The sequence below is a fragment of the Semicossyphus pulcher genome, unplaced genomic scaffold (assembly GCF_022749685.1).
Source record: "Semicossyphus pulcher isolate SPU_LCO1_2020_fin unplaced genomic scaffold, fSemPul1.0.p SCAF_22, whole genome shotgun sequence".
Lineage (NCBI taxonomy): Eukaryota > Metazoa > Chordata > Actinopteri > Labriformes > Labridae > Semicossyphus > Semicossyphus pulcher.
This window is the reverse complement of record NW_027211696.1, coordinates 10,677,200-10,692,312: the sequence shown is the minus strand read 5'-3', so window position 1 is coordinate 10,692,312 and position 15,113 is coordinate 10,677,200. Positions and strand designations below refer to the sequence as shown.

At 42.6% G+C, this 15,113-nt stretch overlaps 1 protein-coding gene across 1 annotated transcript; it reads left to right on the top strand.

The window, feature by feature from the left end:
- The first annotated feature begins 516 nt into the window (after window positions 1-516).
- Window positions 517-1,463, top strand: LOC138601825 (myosin light chain 4-like). Its single transcript, XM_069673071.1, has one exon. The coding sequence runs from the start codon at window positions 610-612 to the stop codon at window positions 1,216-1,218; it is 609 nt and encodes a 202-aa protein (XP_069529172.1). The 5' UTR covers window positions 517-609; the 3' UTR covers window positions 1,219-1,463.
- The last annotated feature ends 13,650 nt before the right edge of the window (window positions 1,464-15,113 follow it).

Here is a 15,113-nt window from a genome sequence, read left to right as displayed (position 1 = left end):
GTCTCTTAAAGCCTATAAAGCCATAGCATAAATTCTAGGGCTGATTGACTGCATTTCCCTTAAGCCCTATCTTCTTTTCTCACAGGACAATGCCTTGCTCATTGGATAAAAATAATACATGATGAGTCCCAGAGTGTGAGGATCCACCCTGAGACCTTTGACATGAAGTAGTTAACTACTTGTGAGTCTGCTGTCCAGAAAGCAGTGATTCCCGGACTCTGCGCAGTTAGCCAGCAAAGCTATTTTGGTCTGTCTACCTCATGGGCTGATACATTGACTCTGCTCTGATCCTTTTGTCCATCAGAGAGACAGAGCATTTTCAGCTTAATGCAACTGGACCCTGGCTAATGACAGCAAATAGCCCCGTCGGCTAGATGACAGCAGCTGAGAACAATACTTATGTTGACATCACTTGCTATGGGCATCTATTTCGGGTTTCTTCCTTTTATAGTGTGCTGTTGGAAATTGCTACCTTGCTCCCCAGAGAAAGCACATATAAAAGGTTGAGAAGAGGAGGTGACCCTCTGTGCTCCGGAATCATTTCCAATCCCTTCAGACTCTTGCTTGTTTCTCAGCAAGTACCCGCTCACCTCTGTTTCCTTTAACAACATGGCACCAAAGAAGATTGAACCAAAGAAACCAGAGCCTAAAAAGCCAGAGCCTAAGAAAGATGCAGCGCCAGCTGCTAAGCCCGCTCCAACTCCGGAGCCACTGCCTGAGCCACCCAAGGAACCAGACTTTGATCCCAAAAGCATCACTCTTGAGTACTCCGCCGACCAGATCGAAGAGTTCAAGGAGGCCTTCCTCTTGTTCGACCGCACACCGACCGGCGAGATGAAGATCACATTCGCTCAGTGCGGAGACGTGATGCGCGCTCTAGGCCAGAACCCCACCAACGCGGATGTCCTCAAAGTGCTCGGGAAACCACGTCCAGAGGACATGAGCACCAAAATGGTGGACTTTGAGACCTTCCTGCCGATGCTGCAACATATCTCCCGTGCAAAAGATCAGGGGAACTTTGAGGATTTTGTGGAGGGCCTCAGGGTTTTCGACAAGGAAGGCAATGGCACCATCATGGGAGCGGAGCTGCGTCATGTCCTCGCAACACTGGGAGAGAGGATGACGGAAGACGAGGTGGACCGACTAATGGCTGGACAGGAGGATGCCAACGGGTGTATCAACTACGCCTCCTTTGTAAAGCATATTCTCTCCGGCTGAATGGGACATTCATCCATAAGGACTTAATTCTACCTGTTTTCTCTATTTATGGGATCCTTACTTAAAAAAATGCCCAGATAGAGGTGAGCATGTCACTTAGTCTGTGGCATTTTTCTGTCAAAAGAAGCAGCTAATGTTGGCATAGAGACGTCTGATTAGCTCTTTTTAATAAACACTCTTAAATATAATGAAATGCCAGTGAGATAAGAACGTTGACGTCCGTACAGAAAGCTCATTAATAAAGGAAATATGATTACAAACTGCCTCACAAATGTCATTTCAGTTTACCCAACATTTCAGTGTGAAGAGAAAATGATGATTCACGCAGGATTGCTGATAAAAGTGCTCATTTAACGTCTATTCAACTTTTCACTTCAACTGTGTTAATGTGATTAGGAAAAAGTATTGTTTGGATGGAAGAGGGGGAAAAAACAACAAATCGGCTTTGGCTGCATCTGAAAATAGAACAGATTTGATTCTATTCTACGTTACACAAAGAGTGTTTGAATGAGTGTGCTTGTCATTGTGCTTGAGGGGCAGCTGCTGTGGATCAAGATATACTCCCACATTCTGGATGCGCACACACACACACGCACACACACACACACACACACACATTCAGTTCCCGTTGACAACTGCAGGACAGGTGCTCCGAGGACAGGGCCCCATCTCTTTCGCGGTGGCTGACAGAATGATTTGTGTTGGCTTCTTAAAGCTGAAGTTTCAGACTACAATTATCATTTTTCATGATCACTGTTAGTTCAAGCCTTAATAGTTCCACGACATATGGTATGTAATCAGTTTAGCAGATCAGTACATCAGCTTATTTATGTCTCATTAACTTTAACAACAGTAGACAGGGAAACTCCCAAACATCTGCGTTCTCTATCCTACATGAAAGTCTTTTAAAGGTGCATTAAGCAATTTTGGACCACTAGGGGGCGATGACATCTCTGCTGACATTGCTACTTGTTCAGCTTTCTTCAAAAGTCAATGGCACTCTTGCCCCCCATCATTTTGGACAGAGTAGGTAGCAAACATTTGACCTATTGTTCGTGTAATGGAAATGCCCATGGTTTATATGAGGGTCTGGTGAGAGCTGTTGGAACTCAACCTCACGGACCAGTGAGCTGAAAGTGGTTGAGAGAAAGCTGGAAAAAAAAAAAGCTGCAGAGTGGGGTTTTTCATACACAGTGGAGTTAACAGTACTGGAAACCCACATGATGAGAAATCACTTACTCAATGTCAAAATCAGACCCAGAGCTCTAAAAAAAAAAAAACAACTTGAAAGGTTGTTTGTGTAGTTTTGAGAGTTAGGCTTAAAAGCTACTGGGGTGCAGCAAATCTCTTTCTGTAAGTTCACAGTTAAATAATTCTCGGCACTATTCAGACCTTTGTGGTGTAAAGGCAGGTCACAAGTAAAAGTTCTGCTTTGAAAATGGTAAGAGGAAAACAATGTCTGTATTTTTAAACAAGCAAATGAAAAATTGCCTGTCAGCTCAGCCTACAAAAAAAAAACAGGCCATTCAGGTGTCTGAGCTTCTTGATTCCCACCCCGCAGCACAAAGGAGTATCAAACTATAACTACTACACAATCACAGTGTTCTTCAATTAATAAAAAAACCACAACATTCATAATTAAATAAATGAGTGCCATAACTATCAAAACAAATTTTGGGGGAACCGTTAAAAAACTTAACTTTACAGTCAATTTGTTTTGTTTAACTTTAAATCTTTTAACATAAAAACAAATTTCAAAATTGGCGTATTTTGTATATTTTATTTTTGTTTCTGTATGTGTATACTTACGATGTATCCACACTCAAAAAAACAACCAATTTTTTATATAGGGTGAAAAGAATCGGCCCTAGCACTGAACCTTGTGGAACTCCGTGACGAACATTGGTGTACATAGGGGACTCATTATGAACATGGAAAAACTGAGATCAATCTGATTAATAGGATTTACACCAACTTAATGCGGTTCCTGTGATGCCAATTAATTATATAGTCTCTGTAACAGGATGTGATAGTCTAACATGTCAAATGCAGCACTAAGATCCAACAGGACAAGTACAGAGAGAAGTCCTCTGTCCGAAACAATCAGTTTGATCATTCGTGACTTTCGCCAGCACTCTCTGTCTCAGTGCTATGGTGGACTCTAAATCCTGACTGAAAATCCTCAAATTAACTGGTTAGAAAGAAAGTCACATAACTGATTAGCCACTATGTTGTCAAGAAACTTTGCAAAAAACAGGGAAGTTTAGATGTAGGTCTATAGTTTGCTAAGGTGCCCAAGTCCGAAAGAGAAGGCTTTTTAATAAGAGGATTAACACATGCAATACAAATGAATAATGTATATTATAGCATTTTCTCTTAGCATTAGCATATACATTTAAAGTACGTTTACTAAATTAAATAAACAATCATATGCATCCTATACAGTGTGTTTAAGTAATGTGTGCATAAAAAGCCTTTTTTTACCATGAAGCTACCACATGAAAAACTGAATTGCAGCTACTGAGGGTATCTAAGCTAGCAAGATTTAATTTAGCTAAGCTCTATTTTTCACAATGATATGCATATGAAACTGGCATCATTAAGGTTGTCAAACACCATAGAGGAAACATTTGCATCATTTTCCCCATTCAATATATTCAAACATGTGACAGTGCTAATATACAGAATCTATTACTGGCTGACTGTAGAAGGAGTAGGAAGATGCAGCTAAATAGGCAGAAGTGGCACTTAGTCTATGCAGCTGTCAAGTACATGCAAAGGAGGTTCTTAGTGCACTGGGCATCCAGCTCCATACCCGGTGGAGAGGCAGCCAGTAATTTGCTCCCATCGTGATTAATCAGCAGCTGTTAGCTTTAAAGTCCTTTGTCAAATATGTGGAGCTCTTGGCTGAGAGGATCCAGCAGCTTGTGTACATAAGTTTTCATTTTGAGTTGCATTTTCTGCACAAAGGGTGGACACAACATTTCAAGTGCTTATTAAGTGAGTCAAGCGGTGATGCCTCTAATTTTCATAGCCGTGATTTCTGCCATTGTTGGAGTTTTAGAGTGCGTTACATTAAAATGTCAGACATACAAACTGCTCTCTGCATGGCTCTAACAGCCCAGGTGGCTGCATAAAACACCACAGCACACACACACACACACACTCACACGGAAAGTGGCATTTCTCATTTAGAGTGGTAATTTGTGAGATCCTCATATTTTGCCACGGGCAACATGTGGTGTGTGGTGCCAAGCAGTTATTGCTTTAGCCATCTTGCACTGTACCTTATTTCGGGTGTCAAACTGCGTAACGAGGCTCGAGTTGTCTCTAGCCATGAATTTTAATTTTCTATACTGGTCTTGTCTTTGCTGTTTCTCTTCCGCCAAAAATATATCACATTGCATTATGGGAAAGGATTCTTCATAGCAGCAAATAATAAATAATAAATCTTCTAAGGGCTGGATTATCTCAGGAGCATCCATTAATAACACCAAACAGCGAAATAGACATTTATCTTCTACTTCTTCAATATTCTGTGAACAGGCGCAGTTTTGGTAAAGATTTCTCGTGTCCATTTTAACAGTGCTTAGCTCAGCAGTTCTAAATTGCCATGAGAGTAATGACAAAGATAAATGGCAACCTTGATTATAAAACAACCGGGAGTCAAAGTAGGAGTGCCAAGGTCGGGAGCAGCCAGCATCATTTGTTGGCAGCCTGTCATTTTTCACGGGGAGCAACAAATTCACCGCTCTATTAAGAATAGATGAACTCATTTCATTGACGAAGGAGTCTGACTGGATTCTGAATTACAAGAGCAGCAATCATTTATTGATAAGGCCTGGTATTGTGTGAGACAAAATCATTTAAATATGCCCAAGCTATGAGCTACAAACCCTGTCAACTCTTTATTATTGTCCATCACATGAAGTATCAGTAGCATTAACTATATAAGAAGTGCAAGCCTCAAGGTTGGCAACTAAGGTCGCCGCCATCTTGTTTCTTTGGGAACCAGAAGTGACCATATTTGGACAACACGGTGTATACGTGTTGTTGCATCTCCATTTTTGTTGAAAGACCACAATGGTAGCGACTCGTCAATCCCAAGCATCCATGCCTTAAAGCAGGGGTCTCCAACCTTCCTGCATGTTTTAGGATTCACCTGATCTGCTCGTTATCAACCAACTGAAGCGTCTCAGGGGATTGATAATGAGCAAAACATTCGAATCAGGTGTGTTAGAGTACGGAGAAACCTAAAACATGCAAGAAGGTAGCTCTCCAGGAGCAGGGTTGGAGACCAATGCCCTAAATCATACCCTGCTTTTTCCTTGGTTTTACTCTCAATGGTACAATTATGCCCAGTGATTGACTGGCAATCAGTCCGGGGTGTACCCTGCCTCTCGCCCAATGACTGCTGGGATAGGCTCCAGCTCCCCCATAACCCTGAACAGGATAAGCGGTAGAGATAATGGAATGGATGCTGTTTGAAAGAAAACTTATTTCTAGAATTCAAGACCAGAAACTCTTGAGGAAAATGTTTACTGAGGTAATAAATGACCTGAAAAGTAAAGTCATTTTCCCATCAGGTTTCATAGAATTGGAGATCTTTTAGCAACCGGTGGAGATGCCCCCTGCTGGCCATGAATAGAATGCAGGTTTAAAGCACTTTTCCATTGGTTTCCATTTCAAAATTTCGGAGGCTAGGTCGACTTCTTATATACAGTCTACGCTCAGTCGGCAAGAATCCCTTGACTTGAATACATAAGACATAATATCTCCCTTTGTGATCATTTTGCGCTACTTCTACAAACTCTTCATTTACAGACTCAGAGGTCAAAGAGATGGTTTGATTTCTTCTATTAGCAGGCTCTAAATTAATAAAATGTTGAGGCTGATAGCTGTAACTCCACTTGAAAAGGGAAGCAGTTTGAAATCAAGTGATGTTTCCCACCAACTGATTCCCTCGAGACCGCTTCAAAAATAGTATCTCTTCTCCTTCATGCGACGAATAAAAGCCATGTTGCAGATTTGTACAACTTTGCGTCCCAATAAATCACCAGCCACTCAGTTGCTGATATTGTCATTGTGATGCACAACACCAACCAGCTTGTTAGCACTAATGACATCAGTGTGCATGTGTCCTGTTGACTGATGACTGTTAAGTAATCACACTGATGCTGTGCTTAACAGAAATTACTGCAGAGTTATGTAAAGCACCACTTCTTTGCATTTAGGCGGATTTTGCCCATAAATTATCATGGAATTCTGTCCTGAAGCTCTTAAAACAAAACAATTAGGCGGATTAATCAAACAACTGGTATTCTCCGCGGGCGAGTGCATGCAAAATCAAGGTGTTAAGCACATTAATTAAACACTTGATGATTATTCGCTGTGATTTAAAGCATGTTCAAATATGAGGATAAACTTAAGAATGCAGAGTTCTAACACAGATGTTTCACAAAGCAAATACCGTGCGGCTCTTCGATAAGGCCTATCGTACAAAGTCCTTCATAGCACACTGCATGCACAGCAAAGCCTCCATATAATAAACAGCCTCTATCCTCACAGCTGCTTTCATTACCGTGCATTCAACACATACCGTGTCCAGGGATCAATACTTCTTCACCTTGAGCAGCGCAGAAGCCAGATTAGATGCAGCTCCAAGGGCAATAATGAGTTCTTCTCACAAACACGTGAGTCCATAACATTTAAACTAATCTGCCGGAGAGAAATCAAGGCCAGGTGCCTCGGCAATAAAACACTGTTTGTGGTATTTGCATATAAATAGAGACAATTTGTCATAAAGGAGTCATTTTAAGCAATTAGTCTTCAATGTGATATGATATAAAAGGGTTCTGTATGATTGGATAAACGCACTGCAGTCCTATTTGGTAATTTATCCGACAATGTTGTTGGATTTCTTTTTTGTTATGGGAAGGTTTACTCCTGGTGTAACATATAAGAGCCACCGCAAACCCTTAATGTAATTAAGGTTCTTACTAATGTAATATTAAGAATCTATCGCCGCTGCGGGGGGCGGGAGCCAAACCCAGCTGCCAGTGGGCGAAAGTCGGGGTGCAACCTGGACTGATCGCCAGTTAATCACAGAGACAGAAACAGACTAATCATTTATGTTCAAATCCACACTTAAGGGCAATTTTAGAGTCAGCCTAACAAATGTGTCATTGGACTGTGGGAGGAAGCCGGAGTACCTGAAGAGAAACCACGCAGACACGGGGAAAGCGTACTTACTAAAATAGAAAGGCCCTCGTCTGTTGAACCTGGGTTTGAACCTGGAGCCTTCTTGCTGTGAGACGACAACGCTAACCTCCGCACTACTGTGCAATCCAAATTCAAAATATTGTCTTCAGTTAAGTTTGAATTAATTTAAATTTAGATTTGGCTTTGTAAAGCTCGGATATTAGAACAAACCAACCCTAAGATTAGGCATATGGCAGCTATTTGGTTGTTAGCACCTTGTGTTAGCCTAGTTCACGAGTAACACTACTGATGACTACTAATGGAAGCTGTTAACTGCCGACTGCAGTTGACTATTTGGGGCTGTGGGAGTTCAGCGCCGGCTGTTGGTGATACATTTTCAATGCCGATTGTTGAGCGTGGCAAGCGAGCGCTTGGTTCCATAATGAAAAGGCATTAGCTTACGTTACAGAGCCTTCATATGGCAATGTACTCCACACAGCTAAATGAGTCGCTTTTTGAACCAGGTTTTATAATAGTAACTTTTTTTATTTGTTAATGCCTGATATGACTCAACTCACATTTTACTATTTCAAGCATACATAGCTGAGGCTTATAGATGTGGAAGTATATACCCCGAGAAAAATGTCCACTTTACACAGTAAATGCTTCATTGGACTCCATCTTCATCATATGCAACCATACAATACCCAGTATGCTCTGTGAGAGAATCAGAATCAGAATCGGTGTTTATTGCCAAGTAGGTTTAGGGTGGAGGGGGGTCGAGGCCTTGTTGACGAGGCTGGCAGCAGAGGGGAAGAAAATGTTCTTGTGTCGGGATGGAGAGCAGCCTCTTGCCAGAGGGGAGGGTCTCAAAGAGACAGTGACCGGGGTGAGAGGGGTCAGCCACAATCTTAGCTGCACGCCTCAGGGTCCTGGAGGTGTACAGGTCCTCGAGAGATGGCAGATCGCAGCCAATCACCCTCTCTGCAGAGCGGATGATACGCTGCAGCCTGCCCTTGTCCCTGGCAGTAGCAGCAGCGTACCAGACGGTGATGGAGCAGTTGAGGATGGACTCAACGATGGCGGTGTAGAAGTGCACCATCATTTTCTTTGGCAGTTTGAACTTCTTCAGCTGCCGCAGGAAGTACATCCTCTGCTGTCCCTTTTTGATGAGAGAGCCGATGTTCAGCTCCCACTTGAGGTCCTGGCTGATGATGGTCCCCAGGAAGCGGAAAGACTCCACAGTGGAAACAGTGGAGTCGCTGATGGTGATGGGGGCGGGTGTGGCTGCTTTCTTTCTAAATTCCACAACCAACTCCACTGTCCTTAGAGCGTTAAGCAGGTTGTTATCACCACACCAGGCCACCAGATGGTCAATCTCCCACCTGTAGGCAGACTCATCCCCACCAGAGATGTGTCCAATGAGGGTGGTGTCGTCCGCGAACTTCAGGAGCTTTACTGACTGATGACTGGAGGTGCAGCTGTTGGTGTACAGGGAGAAGAGCAGAGGGGAAAGAACGCAGCCTTGAGGGAAGCCGATGCTGATGTTCCTGGAGTCAGAGACGTGTTTCCCCAGCTTCACGTGCTGCCTCCTGTCGGACAGGAAGTCTGTGATCCACCTGCAGGGATGATCGTGTTGAAGGCAGAGCTGAAATCCACAAACAGAATCCTGGCATAGGTTCCTGCTGACTCCAGAAGCTGGAGGAACACATAACATACATTTCGCCTACAGTGTCTCAGAATGATTTGAGCCTGCGGTGAGTGATTATGTATCATTCTATAAAGGCTTTGAAGCTGCCGGGTTAGAGCTCTTCCTCTGTGATTTATGGATTGTATGGTGTTTGGAGTTCTCTCAGATTTCCCTAATGGTTTCCTGAAATATGTCTTAATTAGAGTGTCTCGTTGCATTATAGGATGTCGAGAAGCAGAGGAGAACATAATCATCAAGCTCATCTGTCTTATTAAAAGTTGTGAAGTTGACTCGTGAGTTTCGGGGCGGAAGGTGAGGTAAAGATGGTTTCATCTCTCTGATATGTACTAGGATGCTAATTAAATCCTCTGTTCCATCTTTTAGACAGCTGCCCAACATTTATTTTAAGTCCAAACTGTCTGGTTTGACGTTGCAATCTTGAAGATGTCAGCTTTGTTCTGTTTATCGTGATGTGAACATGGAATTTGTTGCTTTTTCTATTGATTTGCACTTCTTTTGCCTTAATCGACAGAGAGGATAGTGGATCATGTTGGAAACGGGGAAGAGAGAGTGGGGATGACACGCAGCAAGGGGCCGAGGGTTGGGAGTTGAACCCGGGGCCGCCGCAGTGAGGACTAAAGCCTCTGTACTTGGGTGGCGCGATTTAACCACTAAGCTAATCCAGCACCCTGATTAGCGCTTCTTTTTTAACTGTCATTGTAACTCATTCGGAAAAAGATAAAACATTTCTTAAACTGAAAAAACTTAGAGATTATTACTTTTAAACTGAAAACACAAGATTCAAATGGTCAAAAAAGTTTAATATCAGGCGTCGGTTTAGCTCAGTGGTTAAATCAGTGGCCAACATACAGAGGCTGCAGTCCTTGATGCGACGGCCCCCGGGTTTGCATCCCACCCTCTGCCCTTTGCCGCGTGTCATCCTCACTCTCTCTGCCCCTGTTACCGACACTATCCTCTGTCGATAAAGGCATAAAAGGCCAAAAAAATGAGAGATTCATATTCGCTTCTAAGAAAAGCGAAAACTTAAGAAGACCACAACTACACTTTCTGATGCCTTATATTTAAACCAGGCCTCTGAACAGTCCCCACTAAGCCGTGTTTCACCTTTAAAAAAAAATCCTTCATTTGACATTTATAATCCTGGCCGGCCTATAAATAAAAATAATTTCTAAGTGAGGACATACTTTTTCTGCCTGTTCCAAGCCTGCCTACCTGCCTATAGGGAAGGTGAGCCCTTGCCTAAACCTCCAGAGATGTCTCCTCTGCCTCCTCAGCTGCATGCGGCTATTATTTTCCTGTAGTCTGGGCCGCGGAACAAGGAGTCACGCTGACAGTCCTGCTGGAACTTAAAACCTCAGCAACTCCTATCAGAGGAAAACAAGCAAAGAACAAGTCCGACTTTAAAGTCTAAAGTTTTGATGTCAAAATATTGATTCTTTTCACTCTTTTTCGTTGTTGTTGTTTTTAAGAGTTTTGTCAGACCAGTACTCAATGGGATCCAGCAGAGAGAGAACAGATTGAAAGAGGGTTTGGCCACATTTTGTAAAAATCCCTGGTTGGATTCTTTTGGTGTCAAAGTTTTAACAATAGGATGCAATGTGGAAATGCAGCCAGGGAAAGTTTTATCATGTAGTTCACTAACAAGACCACTCTATTCTACTACCGTACTGTTGGAGGACAGGGGGTTCGAATGAGATCGAGGTAGCTGGAGCCGTCAGGAACCCGGGGTCCGAGACTCAGGGCGGGGGCAGGTCTCGATGCGCTTCCTGGTTCTGCATCCCCAAGTGGTTCCTGTGTTGAGAGAGGAGAGAGGAGAGGAATTGGGTTTTGGGAACTGACAAACAGGAGAGAAGGCGTTAGGCGGGCATTAGAGAGGCTCAGGTGTGGGAGCTTACAAGACACGGGTCATTAAATTAGTGGGGGAGGCGCGGCCCTGTTCCTGAACCTACGTTATAATAAAAAATGGTGTAAATAAAATTGGCCTTGCACCTTCAGCAGTATCGTAAAATGCTTTTATGCGTCCTATACACCGGTGAGACCAATATACCAGATTTATTTTTTATTGTGTTACGGTATTTTACCCAGACGATTGCGCTATAATCTAGCTGGAGCTTCGTCACGGACATGCGCCGTCATGATTGCCACTGCAGCTGCCACCCTCACAACAACAGCAAACTATCAATAGTCAGAAAGGCAGTAATGTTAATCCTTTGCGAATATTAACAGATAAACGTATTTGTTGTTCCCGTACATGCTCACTCTGTTGACATTTTGTTTTTGTTTTTTGTTTTAACTTTATTGAATACGACTTCAATATACAATTATTGGTGTACATTTAGTGAGGGGCTGGACAATCACGTTTGTAGAAGTCACCCAGTTGGCTTTGAACTCTTTGGGTGAGTACCAAAGGAAAGTCTGCAGATATGCGGACTCACGAAAAGTTCACAATTTACGTTGAAAAATCTGCATCACAGCCCTTACACACATCGTGACTTGACAGTGGGACAGCACTAAGCTCTCACACACTTAGCTGGAACGCACCTCAAAGCCTGTGAATCCGCGAGAGTGGAGATTGTGATTTAGTCAATCAACGTTACCGTAGGCGGAGCTCAACTACGGCATCCGTCAGGCACGTGCACAGATAGGACCCAAGGGGGGCTTGAGCCCCTGCCGTTGTGCCCCCCAGAGTCTAAAAGTGCACTTAATTAAAAAAAAAATTAAACTTTTTTTAAAATTCTAATATAAAGACAGAAATGTAAAGTAGTATTCATGAGAAATATGCCTCATCCATTTAGGAAGTACTCCCCATTCCCCACCCCACCCCCTTCCAAATCGACATGTCTTGACTTGTCATGAAAAGCACACATCACACCCGTCCCATTCTAGTTCGTATACAGTGGGCACTGTTTTAATTAAGATTTTAATTTTAATTAAATTTTTATGTTATCCATCAAAGAAAAACAATTCATTAGATCAGTCGGACTTGGCTGTTATTCATTATTAGCCACTGTAGCCTGTACTCGGTGGCAATCAAGCTCGTCTAATTTTCATTAAAAGGACGTTTTCTCCGTCATGCAGGGCAGCTTACAAATTAATTTCTGAAGCAGGTAGTTACGTTTTGCATGTGGTCTGCAAATTAAGGCGGCAGTGTGACGACATCAGGGTGGGAATTAGTGCATGTTGGTGGGGCCCTTTTTTTTTTTTTTTGCTTGAGTCCCTGTCCCGAAAAATCTCTGTGCACGGCCCTGGAACAGGTAGCTAGCAGGATTGCAAACTACACATGGTGAAAACAGACGGTAAGCTGTAATTAGTGTTTTGAATGTGTTTCAAATTAAAAACATATATCTATAGAAAACCTTTTTTCCCTCTGGGATGCCCCCATAAACAGACTGCGTCTTATATTCCGGTGCGACTTGTATTCCGGATTTTACGGTGATTTCTGAACTAAACTAAACTCATAATTCATCATGAATAACAGCACTAAGCAGACATGTGAAGAAAGAAGAAATGGGCCAAAGAGGTCGAGATAAGTTTAAAAAGGAGTCCAAAAACTTTTTTTGTCGTTACAAACTGATTTTTTGAAGTTTATTCAACTAAAAAAAACAAAATTATCACCCACGCGTTACTTTGAAGTCAGAAACCATGGTCAGTGTGAAGTCCTTGAGCTTTCACAAAGTGCATTGACATATTGTGAACAACTACATGAAGATGAATGTTACGTAATGTGGATTTTAGCATTACTCTCAGTAATATGAGGAGGATCTTTTTTGGGAAGGGGAGGGGGTTGATGAGCTATATTTGACAGCCAAAAGAGCGCAGAGATGAATGTTAATCTGCTGCCTGTTGGCAAGTCACGGTTATTGGCCATATTCATTTAGCGTTTATTCAGTTGTAAGGATCCGACCAAACCAGTTTCTCTATGTGTGCATGTGGGTGTGCATAAATCAACACAGATATTAGTTTTCAAACTGACATGTTTTGAAACCCTTTCAAGAAGATATCACTGTGTCTGTTGGGGTTTTACAGAATTGCAGTCCCCTGCTGGAAAAAAAACAACTTTACGCTTCAAAGTAGCACTTCTTCCACGGAAAATTGCTCAAATATCTCACAAACAGGGAAACATGTCGAAGCCAAGTGCCCTAAAACATCCATGTCAATCACAGGGAATTAAGTCATTTGGTTGTACGTGGTATTGATGTCTTGCCGTTCTAAAAGGGAACACTTAATGTAAATCTATGTCCTCAGGTCTAATCCTAATTGAGTGTTCTAGACAGTGTTTTCCTTCTTTTTTGCCGTAACTGAGAAACCATTGTAGGGATTACAGACGCAGCCTCTGGCCAAAACATCTAAGTAGCACTAAGAGGAAACACATTCTTACATTTCTCATTAAATATTGCAAATTTACTTAGCTTCAAGTCTGCTTTGGATTCCACATTAAAACACTCGCTCTTTTTTCCCCCCCTCCCCTTACAGGTGCAGATTATCACTCTGCAATTGTACTCCTGACCCCCCGACAACTTCCCCCCGCGCACCCCGTGTCAGACAATTTAATCAAATGTTTTTTAAAGCAGAGGAAGACATAACAAAGTAATTATTTCAGGGAAGGGAATTAATTAATCCGCTGAAGTAGTTAGGCTTCATTACAGCAACGAGGATGCTGATTTTCCCCGTGCATTTCCATGTGGAATTAATTCCTTTTGATCAGTAAGCTTTCTGAAAAATACATTAAATATCAGCATCAGTCGCAGCCACGAGCCATTTGGAAAAAAAGACATTGAAATGTTAAGTTCTTCTACCCAAACAGTGACGTTTGTGATGAAGTGATTTAGCAGAGAAATAGCGTCTAAAATATTCGCTGTGGATGGATACACACGGTGGATTAAGTGAGAAGTAAAAGACAGCAGCTGTTGCGGAGACAGAGTGGACGGATGACAGATGTTCCCAAAGCTGAAAACCACTTCAATCACACCTTAATGCATTTGCAATGCTTAACCACCAAGCTAGGTCTCACGCTATTTAGAGTCAAGGTTTGATTTATTGAGAAAATCGTTTTGCACAAACATGAGCCAGGAGCACACCGAGGCTGGCTGCTGCACAAGAATCCGCACGGAGGCTTATTATCACTCTTCACTTTGATCAGAGTATCTCCAAAAGTAGATCTATCACTTTCATTGGGTTTATATTCTCCTCTCTAAATTTGAAGATCTAGTGAGGTCCTATCTGAGTGAATCGCCCCAGGAAGAGAAAGCATTCACCGCGAAGCCTCGTCGAAATAAAAGCCACGGCAAATGTTGCTGCATGTTTTCTTAAGTACAGAATGATGCCCTTTGGTGTTGCGTCATTATCTGAGACAAACTCCCATTCAGAAAATATCATAAAAAGCATAAAACTATATTTGAAATCATCCTCATGCTGAGAACTGAATATTCAGCCATCCATTAGCTACACTACTTATGCTGTTTAAGTTTCGCGGAAGTGCTGGTGCCGATCCCAGCTGTCGTTGGGCGAGAGGCGGGGTCGCAGGGCTGACAGCTGTTGCACAGTGGCGGAGTCGGTGGTCTTTCAATTAGAAGGTTGGTGGTTCGATCCCGAGCTCCCTCAGTCTACATGTGTCCTCGGGCAAGACACTGAACCCCAAATTACTCCCACTGGCACAGCCATCAGTGTGTGAATGTGATGACTGATTGACAGTTGGGCACTTTACGTAGCAGCCTCTGCCATCAGTGTGTGAATGTGCGAGTGAATGGGTGAATGTGACGTGTAGTGTTAAAGCGCTTCGAGTGGTTGCAAAGAATAGAAAAGTACTATATAAGTGCAGTCCATTTACCACTTTACAGACAGCCATTCATGCTCACAGTCACACCTACGGGCAATTTTAGAGTCACTGATTAATCTAACGGGCATGTCTTTGGACTGCAGGAGGAAGTGGGAGTATGCTTACTCACATTTTAGTCATTTTTACCCTTTATAGTTTTTGTGTAGT

Excerpts from the sequence above, each read along its gene's own strand:
- LOC138601825 (XM_069673071.1), top strand. The coding sequence starts at position 610 with ATGGCACCAAAGAAGATTGAACCAAAGAAACCAGAGCCTAAAAAGCCA.